General features: G+C 36.4%; 2 protein-coding genes across 5 annotated transcripts; both read left to right on the forward strand.

The window, feature by feature from the left end:
* Window positions 1-3,020, forward strand: pnx (posterior neuron-specific homeobox). Of its 2 annotated transcripts, none has more exons than XM_058788530.1 (2): window positions 1-156; window positions 2,270-3,020. In XM_058788530.1, exons 1-2 carry the CDS (start codon window positions 24-26, stop codon window positions 2,707-2,709), a joined length of 573 nt encoding a protein of 190 aa, XP_058644513.1. In that variant the 5' UTR covers window positions 1-23; the 3' UTR covers window positions 2,710-3,020. The 2 variants fall into 2 exon arrangements, with proteins under 2 accessions (XP_058644513.1, XP_058644514.1); XM_058788531.1 differs by lacking the exon at window positions 1-156 and adding an exon at window positions 1,139-1,760.
* A 3,673-nt stretch (window positions 3,021-6,693) lies between these two features.
* Window positions 6,694-25,533, forward strand: aebp1a (AE binding protein 1a). 3 transcript variants are annotated; one of them, XM_058788522.1, is made up of 20 exons: window positions 6,694-7,267; window positions 8,711-8,968; window positions 9,059-9,115; window positions 9,777-9,854; window positions 11,226-11,309; window positions 11,604-11,666; window positions 11,775-11,834; window positions 12,545-12,622; window positions 12,975-13,084; window positions 13,883-14,022; window positions 14,113-14,197; window positions 14,512-14,656; window positions 17,758-17,837; window positions 18,015-18,138; window positions 18,430-18,626; window positions 18,728-18,901; window positions 21,200-21,578; window positions 23,453-23,592; window positions 23,747-23,846; window positions 24,755-25,533. In XM_058788522.1, the coding sequence occupies exons 1-20, from the start codon at window positions 6,997-6,999 to the stop codon at window positions 25,252-25,254; spliced, it is 3,123 nt and encodes a 1,040-aa protein (XP_058644505.1). In that variant the 5' UTR covers window positions 6,694-6,996; the 3' UTR covers window positions 25,255-25,533. The 3 variants fall into 3 exon arrangements, with proteins under 3 accessions (XP_058644505.1, XP_058644507.1, XP_058644506.1); XM_058788524.1 differs by having other exon boundaries at window positions 17,761-17,837; XM_058788523.1 differs by having other exon boundaries at window positions 9,780-9,854.
* The last annotated feature ends 47 nt before the right edge of the window (window positions 25,534-25,580 follow it).

A 25,580-nucleotide genomic window follows, 5' to 3' on the forward strand; every position in this document is an offset into this window, starting at 1 on the left:
CTGCTCTTGAAGCGACTGTTAGGATGCATGAAGAAACTGGCAATTCAGCAGTGCTGGGAAAAACCTCTTTTTCCATCGCAGACATTCTGGATCCCTCCAAATTCACCGGGAAACATCAGGAGGTGCAGAGAGACATCAACACGCGGGAAATCTCAAGTGAGTCTCAGCCAATCATGTGTTTTATTAAGGGAGAAAATAAGTACGTTTTCAATCTGTGAAAATAAAAGATCTCGTTGAAAGCTAGCCATGCATAAAGCACCAAAAAATATGAATTTTGTCATTTGCGAATGAAAAATACTACAGGTGATTGTCCAGGAGAGGGCGCTGTCCGATCACTTTTCCCGCGCGTTTTCGCGTGTCTTTAGAGCTCGATCATAAACGAAATAAAATCAAAACAAAACATTTACTATGTAAACATTTCAAGAGTGTTTTTAATGAACAAAAATCTACAGTTCGATTATAAGTCAGAATTCGTTAAATAAACACGATCGCGGACGGACGAAAGTCGTTTTTGATCTGATGTGGTAACCATAGCAACCGTTTAACATTACATTACATTTACATTTAGTCATTTAGAAGATGCTTTTATCCAAAGCGACTTACAAATGAGGACATTAGAAGCAAACAAAACCAACAAAAGAGCAACAACATGCAAGTGCTATTACAAGTCTTGGTTAGCCTAATAAGGCAGTACACATAAAAAGGTTTTTTTATTATTTGTAATTTTTTTTAAAGAAAACTAGTAGACAGAATATAGAAAAAAGAAACCTAGTGGGTTTTTTCATGAAACAAGTAGATAGACTGGAAAAAAGAAAGCTAGTGTTAGTTTTACAAGAAAAGCTAGCAGTTAGAGAATAAATATGCAATTGATGGAGGGTCAAATGTGTTTTTTTTTTAATAAAAAGAAGACAGATAGATAAAATAGAATTAGAATAGAGTGTTAGAGTTAGAGGGTCAAATAAAGATGGAAGAGGTGAGTTTTTAGCCGTTTCTTGAAGATGGGTAAGGATTCAGCTGCTCGGATTGAGTTGGGCAGGTCATTCCACCAGATGGGAACGGTTAATGAAAAAGTCTGTGAAAGTGATTTTGTGCCTTTTTGGGATGAACAATAATGCATCGTTCACTTTAAGAACGCAAGCTTCTAGAGGCACATAAGTCTGAAGTAATGAATTTAGGTAAAGGGGTGCAGAGCCATTGGTGGTTCTGTAGGCAGACATTAATGCCTTGAATTTAATGCGAGCAGCTATTGGTAGCCAGTGCAAATTGATGAGGCGTGACGTGCGTTCTTTTCGGCTCATTAAAGATTAATCTTGCAGCGGCATTTTGGATTAATTGTAGAGGTTTGATGGAATTGGCTGGAAGACCTGCCAAGAGAGCATTGCTAAAGTCAAGTATGGACAGAACAAGAGCCTGAATAAGGAGTTGTGTTGAATGTTCCGAGAGAAAGGGCCTGATCTTCTTAATATTGTGTAATGCAAAATCTGCAAGACCGGGCAGTTTTAGCAATGTGGTCTGAGAAAGTCAGTCAGCTTATCATCAATCACAACTCCAAGGTTTCTGGCTGTTTTTGAAGGAGTTATGGTTGATGAGCCTAACTGGAAGGTGAAATTGTGATGAAGTGATGGGTTTGCTGAAACTACAAGCAGTTCTGTCTTAGCTAGGTTGAGTTGAAGGTGATGGTCCTTCATCCAGCAAGAAATATCTGTTAGACATGCTGAGATGCGAGCAGCTATCGTCGGATCATCAGGATGGAATGAGAGGTAGAGTTGAGTGTCATCAGCATAACAGTGATATGAAAAGCCATGTTTCTGAATGACAGAACCTATTGATGCCATGTAGACAGAAAAGAGAAGTGGTCCAAGAACTGAGCCCTGAGGCACCCCAGTAGCTAGATGTTGCGACTTGGATACCTCACCTCTCCAAGATACCTTGAAGGACCTATCTGATTATCTATTAACGCTGATCGAACGGTCAAAACACAAGTATTTAGCTTTTTATAATGAATTTACATATAAAAATATATCACAAATGCTGTGTTTTTAGAACATCTTCAAGATGATTTTCTGTAGGTCTACTGAAGTACTTTTTATAAGAAAATAAATGCAGTGTTACTTGCTATTTCTTCCGTAATTAATTGTGTCATTTCTGTGTAAAAATTGTCTCTACAACATTTTTTTCAGTGTAATGTCTCAACAATGGGATACAGTTTGGATTACATGATTTACATGCTTTCTATAATGTTCTCACAACTTCTTTTCTTACATTTCAGGTAAATCTGTAAATAAAGACAGCGCCAAGATGACTTCATCTCAAGACCCAGCAGATTCAAACATACCCAGTGTTTCTGGTGCGAAGGGGAAATCGAAACGCATCCGCACTGCGTTCACACTGGATCAGCTGCGCATCCTGGAGCGAAGCTTCCAGAACAGCCACTATCTGTCGGTGTTTGAGCGCCACTGCATCGCCACGGCCCTCCATCTCCCTGAAACACAGGTCAAGATCTGGTTTCAGAACCGACGCACCAAATGGAAGAAGGAACAAGAAGGTCATGGAGAAGAGGAGCAGAATCATTGCGCACATCCGGCGTTTGCGCAAAATTCGTTTATGTATGCGCTGCCTGGACATCATGCAAATCCTGTGCATTATTACACACCACAAACACCATACCTGAACACACCTTACCATCACCACACCCTCATGATGTTCTGATCTTTGACAGCGTGATGAACCATTTTGAACATTTTATTGTCTACTTCTTTTCGGATGAGACCAATAGACTGATCTGAAGAATCAAGAACTTCTTTAAATCTCTAAATTAGAACTCTTGAAAGTTCTCAATTTGAAGTTTTGAAGAATTTCCACTGAAGAAAGTTTATTTTAAGGAATGAATGAACACTAGCAATATATTTAATGTAATATTTTACTTTTTTATAATAATGTCATATTTTTTTGGTCATAATATTTATAATGTTTTTAACATTTGTATTTTATACCACATTTTAAATGTAAGTAAATGTAAGAGGCACAATAAAGTTTATATTTTTGCATTTTTGACTGCTATTATCTTATTTTGCTATTTTGGAAACATGAAATGTATATGTTCTCAAGATTTGGTTTGGTGCTCACAATGCACATAGTGTGACCCATTATATATTGTAACTATAAGAAATAAAATAATTAATAAAATTAATAAAATTGTAAAAAAATGTCTGCGCCAATAGCCTTGTGGGCAGTGCGCTGACATATAGCGCCGTTATACTACGGGCATCCCAAGTTTGAATCCCAGCTCGAGGACCTTTCCTGATCCCGCCCCCGTCACTTCTACACTGTCCTATCCAACTTTTTCTTCCCGTAAGAGCAGGCGTGGCCATTTGCAAATTCTATGGGTCTAGCTTCCGATCTCATCCGCGTCCAGCTATTTTTAGCTGTGCAAAACAGCTCGTTTTGCTGCTTGATATTGAAAATTGGTGTGTTTTTCCATATAATTTTAATGTATTATCTTATGAGCACACTGGTTTGTAGTGCAAACAGTTTTACCTGTCACAAATCCGGTTCGTGGTCTTCCGTCCGACGGCCACAAGAGGTCACCTCTCCATCATATTGACTCTCACACCACACAGACAGTTACACGTCACTCTGGACTACAGTTCCTATCATCCATTGCACTGATTACACACACACAGCTGAATGCACTGATTACACATACACAGCTGAATCCAATCATACACGCTTTATAAGCCTTGGACTTCCTCTTTCAGATGGCAGAGTATTGTTTAGCGTATATCACTCTTCTAGCGATAGCTACATTACGGAGCCATTCCAAGTTTCCGGTCCTAGATTCTAGTTCTAGTTTAAGTCTAGGCAATTCGTGTTGCCTTGTTGTCTGGTTCCTGATCTTTTGCCTGCGTATCTTGGATTAAACCTTTGCCTGCTGTTTCGGACTGTGTTTGCACCTCACCTGGACTATTGCTTGTGTTATTTGGATTACCCCTCATGTCAAGCCCTCTGGATATTGTTCCCTGATCATAGACCCACGCTAGCCCTAGGAATATTCTTTGCCTTGCCTGTTTCTTGACCATGCTTTTGTAAATAAAGCCTTGCACATGGATCCGCACGTCTCCTGTCTCGTTTGCCCCGTAACATTACGTTTACTGCACCTTGTTATTCTTCTCATTATTTCCCTATAGCGGCTAATGAACCGGAAGTCTTCCCCATAGGCTTACTTCCGCGTTGAAGAAAAAGGAGGATAATAATAAAGTCAAACAACACCAAAAATCTTAAAAATAAAAAAATATCAGTAAAAGTGTGATAATACTATTATAGTTTAAATTTAAAAGTATTAAATATTTTTTTACAGTACACAAAAAAATACATTTTATTTTATTTCTTTTTTACTTTATTAATTTTTATATGAATATTCATCATTTTCAAACCTAAATTCAGCAAGCTTTTTTTCGGGCTGGTTGCCGACAGGTTTTAGCACTGATAACAGTGAAGCACACTATTGAATGAAGTGTCACAGTTTTGAAACCAGCAGCGCGTAGCCTAAATTTATGCCTTTAGTTTGAATGGAAATCTTATACAGTATTACAGTTAGCCGATCTAAAATGGTGATTATGTATTACCAGCTGTTAAGCATGTCGGTTCGCAATCGGTGGTCTGAACTTATTTTCCCAGAGCATGTTTTATTTTAGTCATGCATGCGCACCTGCCCATGTGCATCCCTGTCGATGCTGATATTTGCACCCTAAACACTGATTTTTCGTAGTTGTAAATAAAACAAAGAATACTATAGAGTACATTTTTAGTTGAAAATACAATATCAGTCTTTCTACTTCAAAATGTAATGTTTAGTTCAATACTTTCCATTTTTTTGTAATTAATTGAGAAATTTACTAGCAATTTCTGCATGAGTTACATTGTTTAAAAAAATGTTTCAGTTTAGGGTCAGGCTTTTTTCATATTTAAGTTAATGTCCACATGCCAACAGAGTGATGGAAACAGAAAGTCACAAACGAGTGAATTAAAAGCAGACTGATTTTCATATGGAGGGCAGAAAGATGTGACAGACAGGAAATCAAATGATATGCGCAGAAGTGACTCACGGCTACAGTCTCCTGGCTCATGATGGAAGATGATGATGAACATGAGCAAACATTTGAAATGACTCCAAATGAATCAAACAGGAACACATCTGTCTGTAATTCTGCACATGGATTCGATTAACATCAGATGTCCACTGGCACATCAATAAATAGTTGCTTTTTCATGGTTTTGACCGTATAGACCACTCTTTTATTTTCCACATTCTGAACCAGTTTGCTTCATGCCAGTCTAAGCAGGAATGGAGTCATGAATGTGTTGGTTTCAATAATAAAAATAAAAAAAATTAGCTCTACAAGGCAAACATGCTTGACAACCACTGAGGATTAAGAGAATAAATATGAAGAAAGAACAACTGATAGAGTGTGTTTTTCTAAAACCAGGCCAGATCTGTGCTATTTCTGCAAACAAGACTCTCTTCAAAGACATTTTAGGCTTTATTTGGTATGACTCAGTACTTAATGGCTTCAGTCCACCAGTGTTGTCTCATTGGCTCAATGAAAAAAAGCTTATAATAAAAACATTGAAAAAGTCTGGTAACACTTTATTTTAGGGTCTCTTATCTAGTTGCTTATTAGCATGCATATTACTAGAATATTAGCCATTTATTAGTACTAATTAAGCACATATTAATGCCTTATTCTACATGAAATTATTCTACACCTCTAATCCTACCCAACACCTAAATTTAACATCTATTAACTATTAATAAGCAGCAAATTAGGAATATATTGAAGGAAAAGTCATAGTTAATAGTGAATAAGTGTTCCCTATTCTAAAGTGTTACCATAAGTCTTGCTGAATAAAACCAGGTGTGCTTCATTTAAATAGGAACTTCTTTTGATGGCTTTCTAATAGGGGAGAACACATTGTCAGTTTTCCACATATACACATATATATATATATATATATATATATATATATATGCCTATTTTAAGGATTATTAAATTTTAAACATCTAATTGCTGTTGCTGTTTTGAACTTTTTATTGATCAAAGAATCCTAAAAAAATAAAATGTATCACTTAAGCACTGTGTCTTGTATCTGTGTCGCCTCTGGCTTGCTCAGTTGGGGACACTTAATTTCTAGCGATTATCGCTGATTTGATTGCACAGATACTATTTAAACTAAACTGAGCTAGACAATGACATCTCTGAATTCAATAATGAAATGCCTTTAACTGAAAATTGAGTGTTTAATCTTATCATTATACTTTACTGACACTCTATCCTCCAATTTGATACTGTTAAGTGCTTTGACACAATCTGTATTGTAAAAGCGCTATATAAATAAAGGTGACTTGACTTGACTTTTTCCACAAAAATATGAAGCAGCACAACTGTTTTCAACATCGTGATAACAATCAGAAATGTTTCTTGAGCAGCAAATCAGCATATTAGAATGATTTCTGAAGGATCATATGACACTGAAGACTGGATGCTGAAAATTCAGCTTTGAATAAAATATATTTCAATAGAAAACATCTATTTTATATTGTAATAATATTTCACAATATTATTGTTTTTACTGTAAAATGCTGCCTTGGTGAGCAAAAAATCTTTGGAATGGCTGAAAGTGTACTTACGACTCTCTCTCTCTCTCAGTCTCCTCCTCTTTTTTTCTGTGGGTTTTGTCCTCCTCCTCACTCACTCAGAGGGGGATGTCAGCGGAATTCCATTCCACTAGAAGAGGGAAAAACAGCCACAATCCCCATTACATCTGACTTCCACACCAGCTTCACTGATTCTGTCTCCAGCAGTCTCCAAACATTTGGATGAACTAGTTTTCATAGACAATCTGACGAGTCCCAGCTGACCAGCTTTTGTTTTTCCAATCTCTATAACTTCATCTCTAAACTGTAGTAGAATTTGGTGTAGAAGATTGCAGAGGACCATGCAGGCACCGAGGGTTCCTCTGTGTGCAACCTTATTTGCCCTGTGCTGGATTTTGACATTGGTTATCAATGAAGAGTTGGTTAACGCTGCCAAGTCCAACCAGAGAACAAGGAGCATCCAAATGAGGCAAAACAGTGAGATTAATTCAAAAAGAGAAGATCTACAGGATGGATTTTCAGAAGAAACTCAGATGGATGAGCCTGGAGCAGAAGAGATGGTTGAAAAACAAAAACCAAAGGGTAAAAAGACACCTGAGGAGCTATTAGCTGGTAAGTTGCTTCATAAAATGCTGAACATTCAGTAGAATAAGACATTTAGACTTTATGTAATGAGGCTTTTGGTGGTTGCAGCCAAGTTTCATGTACGAGAAGGCAGCTGTGTTTTGTCATAATGGCAGAAAGCTGTCTTAACCAAACGCTTCACTGGCTCCTTTGAGGTTATGCAACTTTTTTAGCGAAACCATGACTGGTCAGTTCCCTGACACACTTTCTGCTGCTGTTTTTTTATTTTTTTTGTCTTTCATCTGGAAAAAAACCGGGATGAAGGAGGCATGTGGGAATGAAATTACAGTTGTGGGCTAGGAAAGGGTTGAATGAGAATCACAGATGGTATTTGAAAACATTACGGGTCTTGAATATGAAAACAAACCTTCTGCAGGCTTCTCTCCATTTTGCTCATGTCGGAGTCCTGTGAGGTTTGGGAAACACAGACAGGAAGAGAGAGACGGAGCCGACATTTGGTTTGAATTGAAACACTCACTTAAATCTGATCCGTTTGAGACGGCCGAGTGTGTGACAGCTCTCCTTCAGTCACATGGCTTGAAAATCATCAACAGAAGGAAGTTACACAGCATCCTGAGGGAGATTTTATTGTTCTTTTGTAGCTTGGAAGATCTCAATTATCTTGCATTGAAGTATCAACTTTGTCTCAGACGTTTCTGCCAAATTATTCAACAGTTGTCATACAGTACGAGTATAAATCTGTTAAATGAATGTGGAGCAGCTCAAAGTATCTGATGAGAAATGTTTGAGATCTTTCACTTTTAATTGCAGACTTATCTGAGACACTGACACATTACTGCGTGTTTTTCTCAGAAGCAAAAGCATAATGTCTCCATTTTTATTATTTATTTACATGTAATCTCATTGCTGTCAAGAAAAAAACATTATAAATATATTAAAAAAGATCTTTCGGTAATTCTGTGCTGACGGTAAGGCTTTAAACATAAGCTTGTGTAGTAATTTATCCACGCTAAGCAGTGATTTATTTATGTTTCCAATGGTCTGGATTTAATCAGTATTTCAAGCGCTGCTTTCACCGTCACAGTGGTTTAAGCAGTTTATGACAGCTGTAAAACTTTATAAAGGCTTTGATTTGTTAAATGTGAACAACTATGAGTTTGACACAAAGCCATCGTCTAAATAGGCAACATGTTAGTGTGACTTCTTCATGTAAAGATAAAACGGCGCCTGTACAAAAGAAAAGCACAGATTAGCCTTCTTTTATATCTCAGTTGTATTTGTTTACATTTATCCCATGGACCTTTGGGAGAGAGATCTGGGTAACATTTTCTTTTTTATGGAAAAGTATCATATCTTTTAACATATTAACGTTCTTCCGTAATTTTTGGACAGTTTTCTGTGAATTAAGGGTGTAGAAAAACAACCCAAACTTGCATGACAGTGGTTATCATTCCCTCATTTATTGTCTAGCCAAGGCAAAGAAGGCAGCTGAGAAGGAAGCCAAAGCCAAGAAACCGAAGCCCACCAAAAAACCCAAACCTCCAAAACCAACAAAGAAACCCAAGCCCCCAAAGCCCACTAAGAAACCCAAGCCTCCAAAACCCACCAAAAAGCCAAAAGCACCGAAGCCCACCACAACACCAACGACTAGAGCAACTAAACCAACCAGAAAGTCAACCATGGAGGAAGAGGAGGAGAAACTGCTGCTGGAGCTGGGATGGGACACGCGTATGTTTACACAATCTTCAACACATTATTATTTTAACGTAAATGCTATTGTGGTCTTTAAAAGTCTTTAAATACAGTTTCTGTTCTCAGTATTTCCAACAGAGCCAAAGGAAACAGAGATTGAGAAACCCATTGGCCCAGATCATGGTATGACAACAAATACAACACAACACACTTACAATTAAAACTTTTCTGAGCTTATTTTAGATCTTGAAATCTTTGGAGCTTTTTGCAAACACAGATTGAGAGTGGGCCTAATTATAAGTCATTGGTTGACTGACTTCCTGAGGAGTGTAAACACTGGCAAAAGAAATCCCACATACTTACATTAAAGGAGGGACCCGAGACCAGAATATCTTGAGCGTGGAGAAGAACCCACCTAGAAATCCTTAGCATAATGGTAGTGCAGAAATGACATACTTTACCTTTGATTCCATATGGCCTCAATTAGGCTAGATGTAAAAACTGAATTAGCAGACATGGGTTGTTGTGTACAGAACACATTAAGGCTGGAATACATTACACGACTTTTAAAACACTAGGTAGGCCTATACACTTGGTGACTTTGTAAATGCTTACAGAGGAAAAACAAAACATAATAAAAATAATGTGTTGTAAAATTGTCCCAAAATATAAAACACGTTTGACCTCCTCCGATTGGATTAAATGATAGCGTACTAGCATCAACTAATCAGGGCAAAAATCTGTACATACAAATATCGTATTCCAGCCTTTTAGCTGCTGTTTTCTTATCAAAACACTGCTATTCACACTTTCTCTTTGGTTATCTTTCTTTTTTAACGTACAGTAGACGTCCACAGCAAGAAAGACGCCATTACACCACCTACAATCAAAGAGCACGATCCGGATTACTGGGACGCCCGACGTACGTTTGCAGCGGCACATACTCCTAAAAGTTCTTTATTAGCATCTTTGGCTCCACGGGAACATTTTTATAACATCCATTGAACTTTTGCAATGCACTAGACCTTATGTGTCAGAGAAAGTGCGCAGCCATCTTTAAAATCCTGTCATTGAACTTCTGTTTTTGCGGTTTTTAATAGTAATTAGCTGGTGAAGTGGATTTACTTCTTATAAACTTTTTCATATGTCCGGGTTTCTCAGCAGCGGAACTCGTCATAGTTGGTTAAACTTCGAAGGCAGTGAATGGGTGAGGACCACAAATATAGTGTTTGCATTCCCATGGACCCTTTTCACAAGACTGTGATGTCGCGTTTAATGGTTATCAGCATCGTAAATAATCTCTAAAGTTTCTAATATTTTTGTTTTAAAAAATGTATGTCCATTTATAGCACTATAATTTGTATTATATCACCTTTGCATCAAATTGCAAAAAAATCAAATAAAAAAGCTAATGCGTCTTTCTCATTTTTTTTCCTTTTATTGAAAGTCATGAAAACACTATCATGGAGTTTTTCTTTTGCTATTTGAGCAAATGGGAATGCAAAATATATATTTGTGGTACTCTCCCATACACTGCTCTTCAAGTTAATCCAACTATGACGACTTCCGCTGCCGAGAAACCCGGAAATGTGAAAAAGGGTGCATTTGCTCAAATAGCAAAAGAAAAACTCCACGATAGTGTTTTCACGACTTTCAATCAAAGGAAAAAAAAAAAAAAGAGCAGTCTGAAGAGACTATGTCAAATTTACCATCCCTCCCAAAGACGCTGCATTAGAAACAAGGTTAGCGTTAACTTTTTTAGTTTTTTTGTAATTTGATGCAAAGGTGATATAATACAAAGTATAGTGTTATAAATGTAAATACATTAAAAAAAAAAAAAAAATCAAAATATAAAAAACTTCCGAGGATTTATGATGCTAATGACCATTGAAAAGTGTCATCACGTTCTTGTGAAACGAGCGTGAACGAAAGTAATCATGTTCATTGTATTGTTTGAAGAAGATGTCAAACCAGGAAGATTTTAAAACAAGCGGTTATTTCATAAATTCGTATGACCTTACATTCATGCTCAATCAAAAAAGGACGACAGAAGATCACGAGCGCAGCGCTGAAAAGGGGCGGAGCTACATAAGGTCTATATGTGGAAAAAGGTTCTTTAGGTTAATGTTCTTCACAGTAAGAAAAAAATGTTCTTTTATAAGATTTTCACTGAAAGGTTCTTTAAGGAAAATGGTTCTTCTGATATCACTGTGAAAACCCCATTTTGGATCATAAAGAATGTAGAATCAGATTCTCAAAATACCACTAATAATGAACTTTTATCACCTGACAGATGAAGTTCCAGAACCCGACCTCATCCCTAAAGTCAAGGAGCCGGCTAGCACTGATGACCCAAGTATATACTTACCAATCCCAGGTAATTAAGGACCAATTTACACCAGAAGAGTCTGGGAAAAATGAACTAAAAACGGCCACGTAACAGAACACTTTATCACGGTGTGGAGTTTTGCACCCATAAACATCACTCACATTTTAAAAGCTGATTACAAAAGCTGATAACAAATTAAAAAGCTGATTTTACATGCAATTTCATTTATGCACTAATGTGGGAATGCAAAAACAAAATGAGCAAGAAATGCAATGCAAATAAATAACATGTTATCTTCTCTTTCACTCACATTTGTCAAATTAATGTCTTTTTTCCATCTAGAGGAATCCACTACCACTCCTCGAACAGTTGCCCCTTGGTATGAGGAATATGATTATTCTGACTGTACGTTTGCACCATTTCAATCTTTTATATTAAATCGGCTCTATCAAACAGCTTGAATCTGTCATTTTGAATGCTTTTTATCCTAATTTGCTTTTTCTGAAAATTTAGTGGCGGCAAAGAAGCTGGAGGAAGAGCTGGAAAAAGCAAGAAAGGCCAAAGAGGAGAAGGGTGTGTAAATCAATTTGTGCTGTAGGTTGTGGCCAGCATTTGGGTGGTCTGCAGAAAATGAGATGTAGTGAAAAATGCCTTTTGATTTATTAATTAGAAAGCATTTAGCATTTAGATTTAATGATTTAATTTTTTTTAAAAATGTAAGTAATGCAAAACAGTTTCAGTTTCTTTAAGCACAATAATATAATATTTTTTTATTTTGGGTGAAATTAAATCCTGTACATGTTCTTAATTCACCCAATTATAAGCAGGATATATTCATAAAAAAGATGGAAAATTATGAAATACCCATAAATTACAAACTAATCGAGTGGAGGTTGTTGTTGTTTTTTAACGCACATTCACCTCTTTATCTTCAGGGTTTTTTTGTTGTTTTTTTACCACATTTAGCTCTCTAAATCAACAGTGCTAGCGTTTATTGAATTTATTTGATTTATAATTAAATAAGGCTAACAAATAAAAACGTATAAATACACTTATGTCATTGAAAATTAAGTTTGCTTTTCTTACCCGTTGGCAGTTATTTGACAGTTATTTCTTGTTTTTTTACAGGAAAACTACACGCAAATACGTGTTGTTGTTTTTTAGCACATTTAGAGTTGTGCTGGCATTTATTGAATAGATTTATTATGAAACAAGTCTAAAAAGAACTAAAAATGACCTGTTTCAACTATTTCAAGTCTCAGTCTCTCTATTCCCTTACACAGCGGAAAAACTACGGAAGATGTGGGAAGAGGAGGAGGAGGAGAAGAGAAAGCACACGGTTCCTTATGCTGAGCCAAAGAGTGAGTATTTCTGGAAAACAGCCATAAATCACATTATAATCAGAGCAGAAACAGAGAAGTGGGTATTGGTGAGAGCAGAATTGGTATTCTGTGAGTTTAGTGAACAAACTCTGAGCCTAAGGCAGTAAATGTCACAGCCGACATGTTCTTCCCCCACAAAGGTTTTGGTTTCCAGCTGGAGTTCGGCCTTTTGGACTCAGACTGGCTAGAACTGCTGCTGGCTTCAGCTTCAGCCTTTATTCAGCACAACTGGTTTTCCTCTGTAAAAAATGAAAGACAGTCACTGTCTAAAATACAACCACTCAGAGAGAGCTGTCAGTGCTCTTATGACACAGTATTTCCTGTCTTTTAGAGTGTCCTCCTCTTGGCATGGAGTCTCATCGAGTGGAGGATGATCAGATACTGGCATCTTCTATGTCTCATCATGGATATTCGGCTCTGAGAGGACGTCTGAACATGCAGGTACATAAACAATCAAACCACATTAAAGTTTCATAATAATTCAGATGTTGCATATTGATAATATAAAAAATTATTAATTAAAAACAATAAAAGAGCAAATATGCTTGAAAATATTCCAATGCTTTATTACTGCACTGTAAAAAGTTATAAGTTGACTTTACTTAAAAAAATACTTAACATTTTTAAGTAAATGATAATTAAAAAAAATAAGTTAAGTGAATTGTCAAGTTTACTTAACTTTTTTTTATTTTTTATTATTATTTACTTAAAAATATTAAGGCAACAGGTTTCCTCAATTTTTTTAAGTAAAGTCAACTTATAACTTTTTACAGTGTGGAAAAATAAAAATAAATAAATACAAATTGTATCTTAGTATTTTTTTTTTCGTCTTGTTTTCCAGTACAATGATCAGAACTAGAATTAAAATTAAGATACATTTATCTGAGAAGTAAAATGATTTATCAAAGAAAAATAATAAACAGGATTATTTAATAATTCAATCACAAATTCAAACCAAAAACAGAGTATTTCCAAATTGACTGTAGTACTTCTGAGAGCAGCTAAGTAAGACATATTGAGCTGTGCTGCTCATATGAGCAACGCAAGCTCAAGTCTGGCTTGCGTCATTATCTGATCTCCCCTCCTCATAACTTGAGGGAATATCTGTATATGAATTGCTTCCATTGTCCTCATTTGTAAGTCGCTTTGGATAAAAGCGTCTGCTAAATTACTAAATGTAATGTAATGTAATGAATGCATGAAAAAAACCTAGATTTTGAAGTGATCACCTGTTTCCAGAGTTCAGCTGATGAGGATGATGTTTACGGCGGTGCGTGGTGTGCTGATACGGAGGAGAAGGAGCACTGGTTTCAGGTGAACGGCCGTCGAGAGGTGGAGTTCACAGGCGTCATCACGCAGGGCAGGAGCTCAGATACACAGTAAGACATCATTCAAAACATTTGAACTCTTTCTGATCACAAAAAAGAGACAAGGAGACACTTAAACTGGCAAATCATTCTCTCTTCTAGTGATGACTTTGTGTCGTCGTATTTTGTGGCCTTCAGTAACGACAGTCGTGATTGGACAGTGCTTCATGATGGTTATGCCGAGTGGGTCAGTTCACATATATACGTCATGTTAAAACAGCATAAATCCATAATGGTGGCCAAAATGATTAGAATACTAGTATTTTCTAGTACTAGTATGTTTGGAAATGTAAACTGTTATTTCCTACTGACACACTACAGCAAAAGATACAAATAACTGACTTAAAACCATTTTTAGCTGCTGAAATTACTAGTGTTCTAATCATTTTGGCCACCAATGTAGATTATAATCAAGCATCATGCATACAAAGAACATTTTGAGATTTTTACTAGTTTTAATACTTGTTTTTGGTTAAATCCTGTTGGTTCTTTATCCTACAGCTCTTTTATGCGAATGTGGATAAAGACACTCCAGTAATGACAGAGTTCTCTTATCCAGTTGTGGCGCGTTACATCCGCATCCTCCCGCAGAGCTGGAACGGCAGCCTGTGTATGAGGCTGGAGGTGCTCGGCTGCCCGTTACCCAGTAAGCACTGCAGCTCTCACCGGAGGCTGACAGATTACTCATTAGTTTGATATAATGCTGTGACATACATTTATATGAGATCAATCCTAATTATATCATTTAAAAAAAAAATCATAATTATGAGATAAAAGGTCTAAATTATGGCATACTAAGTCATGAATTAAAAAGTCTAAATTGACATACTAAGTCATAATTCTGAGATAAAATGTCAGTTCTGAGACAGTCATAATTATGAGATAAACTGAAATGACATACTAAGTCATGATTATAAAATAAAGCTCAGAGTTAAAAGTAATAATTATAATCGAAAGTTTAAATTATGACATACTAAGTCATAATTCTGAGATCAATTTAAATGACATACTAAATCCTAATTCTGATATAAAAAGTCATTATTGTTATAATAATGTTTTTAGTAATTTAGTAATGGTCTAAATTATGACATACTAAGTCATGAGTTAAAATGTCTAAATTGACATACTAAATAATAATAATTATGGGATAAACTGAAATGGCATACTAAATCACAATTCTGAGATAAAATGTAAATTCTGAGATAGCCATAATTATGAGGTAAACTGAAATTACATACTAAGTTATAATTATGAGATAAAATGTCATTAATTAAAAAGTAATAATTATGATAAAAAGTCTGAATTATGGTGTTCTAAGTCATAATTCTGAGATAAATTGAAATGACATGTTAAATCATAATTATGAGATACAATGTCCAAATTATTAGTTAAGTCAAAATTGATATACTAAATCTCACAATTCTGAGATAAAATGTCAATTTTGAGATATATTTATGAGTTAAATTGAAATGACATAATTATGTCATAGTCATAATTATGAGATAAAACGTCATGATTTAAAAAGTAATAATTTATGATAAAAAGTCTAGGTTATGACATACTAAGTCATAATTCTGAGAAAAACTGAAATTACATCCTAAATCATAATTATGAGATTAGTCAAAATTATGATTTAAAAATTCATAATAGTGATAAAAAAATCTACATTATGACATACTTAGATATGACACCTACAGGTGCTGGTCATATAATTAGAATATCATCAAAAAGTTGATTTATTTCACTAATTCCATTCAAAAAGTGAAACTTGTATATTATATTCATTCATTACACACAGACTGATATATTTCAAATGTTTATTTCTTTTAATTTTGATGATTAGAGCTTACAGCTCATGAAAGTCAAAAATCAGTATCTCAAAATATTAGAATATTACTAAAGGCCAATACAAAGAAAGGATTTTTAGAAATCTTGGCCAACTGAAAAGTATGAAAATGAAAAGTATGAGCATGTACAGCACTCAATACTTAGTTGGGGCTTCTTTTGCCTGAATTACTGCAGCAATGCGGCGTGGCATGGAGTCGATCAGTCTGTGGCACTGCTCAGGTGTTATGAGAGCCCAGGTTGCTCTGATAGTGGCCTTCAGCTCTTCTGCATTGTTGGGTCTGGTGTCTCTCATCTTCCTCTTGACAATACCCCACAGATTCTCTATGGGGTTCAGATCAGGCGAGTTTGCTGGTCAATCAAGCACAGTAACACTATGGTCATTGAACCAGCTTTTGGTACCTTTGGCAGTGTGGGCAGGTGCCAAGTCCTGCTGGAAAATGAAATCAGCATCTCCATAAAGCTTGTCAACAGAAGGAAGCATGAAGTGCTCTAAAATTTCCTGGTAGATGGCTGCGTTGACTGTGGACATCAGAAAACACAGTGGACCAACACCAGCAGATGACATGGCAGCCCAAATCATCACTGACTGTGGAAACTTCACACTGGACTTCAAGCAACATGGATTCTGTGCCTCTCCACTCTTCCTTCAGACTCTGGGACCTTGATTTCCAAATGAAATGTAAAATTTACTTTCATCTGAAAAGAGGACTTTGGACCACTGAGCAACAGTCCAGTTCTTTTTCTCCACAGCCCAGGTAAGACGCTTCTGACATTGTCTCTGGTTCAGAAGTGGCTTGGTAGCCCTTTTCCTGAAGACGTCTGAGCGTGGTGACTCTTGATGCACTGACTCCAGCTTCAGTTCACTCCTTGTGAAGCTCTCACAAGTGTTTGAATCGGCTTTGCTTGACTGTATTCTCAAGCTTGCGGTCATCCCTGTTGCTTGTGCACCTTTTCCTACCCAAATTCTTCCTTCCAGTCAACTTTGCATTTAATTTGCTTTGATACAGCACTCTGTAAACAGCCACACCTTTCAGTAATGACCTTCTGTGACTTACCCTCTTTGTGGAGGGTGTCAATGTTCGTCTTCTGGATCATTGCCAAGTCAGCAGTCTTCCCCATTATTGTGGTTTCAAAGAACAAGAGATACCCAGAATTTATACTGTAGGGATGGTCATTTATTCAAACTCAAATGTAAATATTCTAATATTTTGAGATACTGATTTTTGACTTTCATGAGCTGTAAGCTCTAATCATCAAAATTAAAACAAAAAAACTTTTGAAATATATCAGTCTGTGTGTAATGAATGAATATAATATACAAGTTTCACTTTTTGAATGGAATTAGTGAAATAAATCAACTTTTTGATGATATTCTAATTATATGACCAGCACCTGTAAGTCATAATTCTGAGAAAAAAAGTAATGATTCTGAGATAAAAAAAAAGCCAAATTTTGACATACTAAATCATAATTATGGGAAATTACATGCTAATTCATAAGCATGACATAAAAAGTTATGACATGAGACAAAGAGTCGAAGTTGACATACTATGTCAAAATTATAATGGTCAAAATGATCAGAAAAAAATTGACTTTTTAATTCTTTTAATCTCATAATTTTGATTCACCATGATTTAGACTTTATTTTGACATTTTATTACAAAATTATGTCATTTTATGTCATAATTTTGGCTTTTTACTGCCAGAATTTTTATGTTTTCTTTCATAATCATGACATTTTAATCTCATGATTATGATATACCAGCGCATGAGTTTTTCTTATGGGTCTCCGTATCTAAGTCATATTTTAAAAACTGAAAATATTTGTCATTTTAAATACATTTGTAATCGTATTTTTGTCACATAAGTCTAATAGCTCAAATGATTTCCTCTCCCCAGCAGGTTATCCAACCGAGAACGATGTTCCACCGACGGATGATCTCGATTACAGGCATCACAACTACAAAGAGATGAGACAGGTGAGATTTTTACAGCCACACAGGTATTCTCAAGGTCACTGAGGTCAACGCTGAGGTTCAGCAGCACGTCGAAACACGTCCAGCGTGAAGTTTGAACTCTATTTTGTGACTCTTTTGTGGTCTTGTTGAAAAGCTGCTGTCCTGCAAGAGTTTTCATGTATATGTGTGTACAAACAGATGATGAAGGTGATCAACGAAGAATGTCCCAACATCACCAGAATATACAACATCGGAAAAAGCTCTCAAGGGCTGAAGATGTACGCAATGGAGATCTCAGATAACCCTGGAGAACACGAGACAGGTAGTTTCCAAGAGGGCTAGATCAATCAACCAGACCACTTTAAAATAGATAATATAAAAAATTAGTCTAGAATGGGGGATTAGTCTAGAATTTACTAATTGAATATTACATTTTTGTTCATTACACACATATTTAGCTTAACAATTCAAGTTAAAAGTTTTCCAATAATTTCAATGTGGTCTCAACCTTTTGCACCTCATTGTGTACAAGTACAGTATTGTATTTTCAAAATGTTAGTTTTGCAAAGTTTATATCAACTTAAACTAATCAGTCAAACCTTGTTTTTATAAGGTGAGCCGGAATTTCGTTACTCAGCAGGGCTTCATGGGAATGAAGTTCTGGGCAGGGAACTTTTGCTGCTCCTGATGCAGTTCCTCTGTAAGGAATACAATGATGAAAATCCACGAGTACGCCACCTTGTGGATAGCGTACGCATCCATCTAGTGCCCTCACTGAACCCTGACGCCTATGAGCTGGCCTATGAGATGGTGAGACACACTTTCAAGCAAACATTCCCTGTTCTCCACCCATGCCATTTCTGTTTACCGTGTGAATCATTGTTTATTTGGGCGGATGCTCGTTTGTCTAGGGCTCTGAGATGGGGAACTGGGCTTTGGGCCACTGGACAGAGGAGGGATATGATATTTTCCAGAACTTCCCAGACCTGAACAGTATTCTGTGGGGTGCAGAGGACAGGGGATGGGTGCCACGGGTCATTCCCAATCACCACATTCCCATTCCTGAGAATTTTCTTAATGGCTCTGTGAGTAAAATGTTTTTTTTTAGTCCCATACTAGCAAAATGTACTTACATTTTTCCTCTTCAAGGGAGTGAGATGCGCATCACAAATCTCAGATCATATAGCATCAGTGGGAGTTATGTTTTATGGAGCCAATAAAGGGACATGGTGTTGGTGAAGAAAAGTAATTATATTTCAATGCTTTTGCATTCTCTCGCAAATATATTGCCTTCCCCTGAGGTACTTTGCATTGACTCAACTTTTGTGATGGAAATAATTAATATGAGGTGGGTGGAAAAACTTCTGCAGGCAAGTTTCTCAGGGGAACACAAATGTTTTGTGAGACAACACAAATGATTTGGAGGCAAAAGCAGATATTTTGTGAGTGGACACAAAGTTTTCGGGTGAACGCAAAGGTTTTTTGAGAGAACGCAAGAATGTTGCAGGTGAAAGCAGATGTTTTGTGAGGAAATGCAAAGTTTTCTGGTGAGCGCAATAGTTTTGTGAGCGAGCACGCAGATTTTGGAAGTGAAAACAGATGTTTTACGAACAAACGCAACTTTTCTGTGGAAACGCAATAGTTTTGTGAGAGTTTTGGAGGTGAAAGCAGACGTTTTGTGATACTTTTACAAGAGAATGCAAAATTTCTCAGGTGAACGTAATACTTTTGCAAGTGAATGCAAAAGCTTTAAAATAACCCCCCCCGCCCCCATCTCATATTTTTTCCCTCACCATGTCCCAATATCTAAACATGTAAAATATTTAAACATACTTAAAACAAGCTTCTAGCTTAGTATTTTCTATATTTTCAAATGTACAAATTTATATTGCTGTAAATATATTCGGATACTTCAGATGGAAACCAAACCCAAATACAGATTTATTGCAACAAATTAAAAAGCCAAGTACACAGAAAATGAAAAAAACTAAATTTTACATTCAACATAACAAAATACTGACTAGGCAGAGCTCAATAGCCTACTCGTAAACATGATCATTCTGACATGACCTGAAGGCAACATGTCAGTACTTTTGAGTTTCAGAGTTTACAGTTTTTCTCAATTGCTAAAACACTAAACCCTATTGTCTGAACCAAATGCTCAGTTGCCTGAACCCACTGATTGAATCAATCACTCTTTTGGCAAGACCATAAGCACTTTTCACCTGTTTAGACACAACTTGCCAACACATTTTCATTGTGATGCACCCGTGCTGCATAATGGTGAGCACAGGTGACAAAAGTCAAACACAATTAAAGCACAGGTGTCACCACTTGAACACAACAACTCAAAGTTGATCACACTTGTGGCTAATGATGTGAGGGAACATATACAGTAAGCCAGTTCAGAGAGAACTGGTTTGTGAGGCCCTACAATGGATAGAAGTCTGAGAAGGGTTTGTGTGAGAGGAGGTCGAGGTGGTGCTACGTGTAAATGCACAAGATTTCTGTTTTGTCTTTTTATACAAGTGCTAAATGCACAGGTTTTTTTTGTTTTGCAACATGCATTTAGCCTACAGTGAACAATAAACATCTATTTCTCCAGCTTCATGTCCTGAGCATTGTGTTTTCTATTTTTCTACGTAGTGTTTAGTGACTGTTCCGTAGTGTTTTTAATTTTGATTGACTCGGGGCACGATTTGACAACATGGTTCAGTTTTGAGCACAGATTGAACTGTTTTGAGGTGAAAGTTTGGTTTTGCAAGAAGAGTCTGAGGTTTTGTGAATGTAGCTTGAAAATTGGGTTTTGTGTTCACAGTTTAGAGAAAAGGAGAGCAGCTTTCAAGAAATGTGTCTTAGCAATCGAGAAAAACTGTAATTTACTTAAAGGTAGGGTAGGCGATTTCGGGATAGGTTAGCGATAGCAAGCTAGCTTTGAAAGCAAGATCCCCACTAAGGCAAAGCAAAGCCACGCCTCACCAAAAACACTCAGGCAGACTAGAGGCTAACCAGCGACACGATGAGAGACGGCGTTGGTGGAAGATTTAATGCAACACTGTCAGATTACCTCATGTCTCATTCACCGGAGAGAAAGCATTACAGTACACGGTGCATAATATTACAATAATAGCGTCTTTCATTCTTGCTGGAACATGTTGATGATGTATCATGTGTGTGCAAGCAAGGTATGCAAATATATATTTGGTAGCCTATGGTAATGTTTGGACCGAACATTTTGATTGGACAAACATTTTATGGTCCTACGCCTTCCACAGATGATGTAAATCCATATAAATGCGTATGTGAAGAGACTTCAACCAACATAACAAAAAATATTTTTGAACCAAATCACCTACCCTGCCTTTAACAAATCTGCACTCTAGGTCGCTGCTGAAACTAAAGCAATCATCAGTTGGATGGAGAGGACGCCGTTCGTTTTGGGCGCTAATCTACAGGGCGGAGAGAAGATCGTCACGTACCCCTTCGACATGCAGCGTCCACCGCGGGCCACAGACGGCAGGGGAGGTCAGTCGGTGCAAGAGTACCAGCACATGAACGAAGAAACCTGGGCCAGGATTCAGAGACAGAACGAGGGCGCTCTCCGCGAAACGGCGGACGAAAACCTGTTCCGCTGGCTCGCCATGACGTACGCACACAGCCACCTCACCTTGACGGAAAACCACCGCGGCTCCTGTCACACCGATGACGTCACGGGCGGCCAGGGCATCATCAACCGGGCCAGCTGGAAGCCGGTGGTGGGCAGTATGTGATGATAATAAGTTTAAACAGTCTAGTTTTCTTATTTTTCCTTTTTTTTGTAAATATATATTTTTAACAGAACATTTTATACAATTAAGGATATAACGTTTCCCTTTTCCACCATGATAACCCTTACCGCCGAAATAATGAAACAAACAAAATCAAATAAAATTACACAAACAATAATAAGAATAAACAATTTAAGAAGAATTAAAATAAAATAAAAAATAAAAGATAAACTTTACAATATTGTACACATTTACAGATGGACAATGTCACTGTAGGAATAATAATAAATAAATACTGTACATAGATAATAATATAATTCAATACTCTGAAACATTCATAGTGGTCTTTACATAAATATAAAACCAATCAACATCGGTGATCACGTTTAAGTTTCCACAAATCTCTTTATAATGATCAGTTAAGGGGGAGAGTCTTCATATTTTCAAAATATGTGATCATAGGTTGCCATGTCTCATAAAATATTTCGACAGATCCCTTCATTAAATATTTAATTTGTTTTAATTTAAAATATAAAACCAGGTCGCACATTCACATTGAAGCTTTAGGTGGGACCATTGATTTCCACTCAAGTAATATTCATCTTCTCGCTAATAAAATGGCAAAAGCGATAACATTTTTTACTTTGTTTGTCAATGATATTTTGCCTTCAACACAGGGTTTTATTTCTAAATTAAAAGCGTCATTTAGTGTTTTAAAAATTAGTGTCCAGTAGTCACAAGCCCAAAACATATGAAAAAAGTCTGCTTTGTCACTTTTACATCGATCATACACCTCATCAATATCAGGGTATATTTTTGAAAGTCTACACTTTGTGTAGTAGGCACGGTGAATGATTTTGAATTGTATAAGACTTAGGTGTGCAACAGTCAACAGGTTGAACAGCCTAGTTTTAAAGTAAACATAAAACCAGAATGAACTATTTACCCAGCTAACAAAAATATGTTTTATAGTTTACTGCTTACACACATTTTCAAAACCTTGCCTCTTTTTTTTTTTTTTTCAAAACTTTACACACAAATCCAAGAATTGCACACACAAAATGCAAAATGCCTCACATCACTTGCAAAATAAAACACTGCATTAAAATATCATGAATGCATCTCAGAAGAAAACAATTGCAAACACCTTTGCATAATATTAATTCCTATTAGATTTCTGTGTGTTGCATAGAGAATTGTGTGTTGTGTTTTGCAAAAAGTGTTTTATGAGTCAAAGCCTGAGAATTAGTGTATGGTTTTGCAGATTTGGTGTGCGCTTCTGCTGTTTGAGTGTCAGCTTTCAGAAAATGTGTGACAAGTAAAGATTTTGTGCGTAAGCAGTTGAAAAAAACTGTAAGAACGTTTAACGTTCCCATTAGGTTATAAAAACATTTTCTTTTTATTGTCTTTAATCAAAATAACTTGCTCCCGTCTATTAAACAACTTTTTTTTTTATTTGATTTTTTAACCCTTCCCCTCCAGTCACCTGACTCCATTTTTTTTCCCATGCTGCATTTTTATAAATATTTCATATTGCAAAAGTAAAATGTTGACGATTATAAATAGTGATGGGAGAAACAAAGCTTTTCAGAACTTTGAATCAAGTGAAGCCGATGCTTTGCAAAATGATTAACTGTTTCAAAGCACTAAAACGCTAGTCAGAACTGTGTAAGTGCCACGAAAAAAAAGCCCAAACATGCATTAAAACACTTTTTACAAACCAATTATAAATTTACAAAGCACCACTAATTATAAGGCACTGTGTTAATATAATTCCTCTATGGTCTGCAGAAATATTTGTTGCATTGACATAGAAAACTATCAATAAAAGAAAAAAATTCACAATTTCACTTTTCTGTGTTGCTTTAGGCATGAATGACTTCAGCTACCTGCACACCAACTGCTTTGAGATTTCCATCTTTCTTGGGTGCGATAAGTTTCCGCATGAGAGCGAGTTGGCATCGGAGTGGGAAAACAACCGCGAGGCTCTGCTGGCTTTCATTGAGCAGGTTATAAAACACATACAAATCAGATCTCTGTGTGGCATAGTGGCTGAAACTCAAAGCCAGAAGGTGGACAGATGCAGAATTTCTATTTCCAGATAAACTGAACATTGTAAAACAGCAACAAAGCCTCAAAAAATGTTGATCATGTGACCCACAGGTGCATCGAGGCATTAAAGGGGTTGTGAGAGACGTCGATGGGAATCTACTAGCAAATGCCACGGTGTCAGTGGAGGGAATCAAACATGACGTCAAAACAGGTAACAGACATTCTGTCATTTTAGGTCTCAGAGGACTAATTCATATTGACGCCTGTTTTTTCACCATAAAATAAAAAAATTAAAATTTCTCACTGTTGCGAGATCATATCTCACACTTTTGAGGTAAAATTGAATTGCGAGTTTGCGTCTTGACTTTATTTCTCACAATTCTGATTTTTTTTTTTAGTGCTGTCAAACGATTAATCGCATCCAAAATAAAAGTTTTTATTGATATATCTGTGTGTACTGTGTATATTTATTATGTATATATAAATACACACACATACAGTATATATTTTGAAAATATTTAACTGTATATATTTATATATAAATATATTTAATATATAAACGTAACATATTTGTCTTAAATATACACATGCATGGGTGTGTATTTATATATACATAATAAATATGCACAGTACACACAGATATATTATGTCAATAAAAACTTTTATTTTGGATGCGATTAATCGCGATTAATCTTTTGACCACACTTCTTTTTTTATATTATATTGTATTATTTAATTTTATATTATATCATTTTAATAATATTATTATTATTATTATTATATATTTATTTATAAATTGTGACAAAAAAAAAAGGCAGGAATCACATACAGTATATACAAACTTGCAATTATGACTTTTTTTCTCTTTCAAATTTATACCTTGAGAATTACCATCTCAAAATTTTGACTTTTTTCTTTAAATTGCGAGTTTGTATCTTGCAATTCTGACTTTATATAAGAATTGACTTTTTATCTTAACGTTTTGAATTTATTATTTAATATATTGTATTATTATTTGTCAGTGGTTCGGCTGACAAAAAAGTTAGGGAATCCCTGCTTTTAATGTGACATATTTTTGTTTAGTGTGGTATATTAATCCAAACTTCTTTTTTCTTAAAGCTGCCACTGGCGATTACTGGCGGCTTCTCAACCCGGGCGAGTATCGTGTTACTGCAAGAGCCGATGGTTATTCTTCTCAGACTCGTCTTTGCATTGTGGGATATGATGCCAATGCGTCGCCCTGCAGCTTCACTCTGACCAAATCCAACTGGGCTCGAATTCAACAAATCATGGCCCAGAGCCGGAAGAGGCCAAGACTGGTTACCAACACCCCCGTGAACACCAACAATCGCATCAAAGTGGAGAGCACAGGGGCCGCCACGGGCCCTCAGAACGAACGTCAGCGGCGTCTGCGACTGATGCGCTTGCGGAAGCTGCGAATGGAGAGGATGAAAGGCAGCATGACCACAGAGATGACCACAACAACGACTCCGACAACCACACTTCCACCCACCACAACAGCAACCTCAACTACAGACACCTGGTTTGACCAGTGGTTTGACCTGGACAGCACAACCACTCAGGATTATAACTTTGAGTTCGGAATAGATGAAGATTAGAGAAGGATTGTATGAAAATGTGTGGAATATTGCCCTCTTTAAGCTTAAAGCATTCAGGCTCTTAAATTACAGATCACGCTCTCTGTGGAACAGAGTATAAAAGACAGAAATATCCTTCTTATTTAATTCAAGGGGTCGTATGTGAATAGTCACGAGAATGAGGTATTACTATTGAATGATGGCAAAAAATGTGCTTTTCCCGAGCTGTCCTCAAATACATGCTTGTGTACATGAATATTATAATGTGCACATGTTTTCTAATAAAAAGTCTCAATATCATTGTGTTATTGACTTTCGTGTTGTGCATAATCAGTCAAAAAAGCCTC

This window comes from Onychostoma macrolepis, chromosome 10, assembly GCF_012432095.1.
Source record: "Onychostoma macrolepis isolate SWU-2019 chromosome 10, ASM1243209v1, whole genome shotgun sequence".
Taxonomy (NCBI): domain Eukaryota; kingdom Metazoa; phylum Chordata; class Actinopteri; order Cypriniformes; family Cyprinidae; genus Onychostoma; species Onychostoma macrolepis.

Bases quoted from the DNA above. Each gene is read 5' to 3' on its own strand.
- pnx (XM_058788530.1), top strand. From the start codon at position 24: ATGCATGAAGAAACTGGCAATTCAGCAGTGCTGGGAAAAACCTCTTTT. The intron at 157-2,269 runs GTGAGTCTCAGC...CTTACATTTCAG, and splicing joins CAACACGCGGGAAATCTCAA to GTAAATCTGTAAATAAAGAC.
- aebp1a (XM_058788522.1), top strand. From the start codon at position 6,997: ATGCAGGCACCGAGGGTTCCTCTGTGTGCAACCTTATTTGCCCTGTGC. The intron at 8,969-9,058 runs GTATGTTTACAC...TTCTGTTCTCAG, and splicing joins GGAGCTGGGATGGGACACGC to TATTTCCAACAGAGCCAAAG. The intron at 18,139-18,429 runs GTAGTTTCCAAG...TGTTTTTATAAG, and splicing joins CCCTGGAGAACACGAGACAG to GTGAGCCGGAATTTCGTTAC.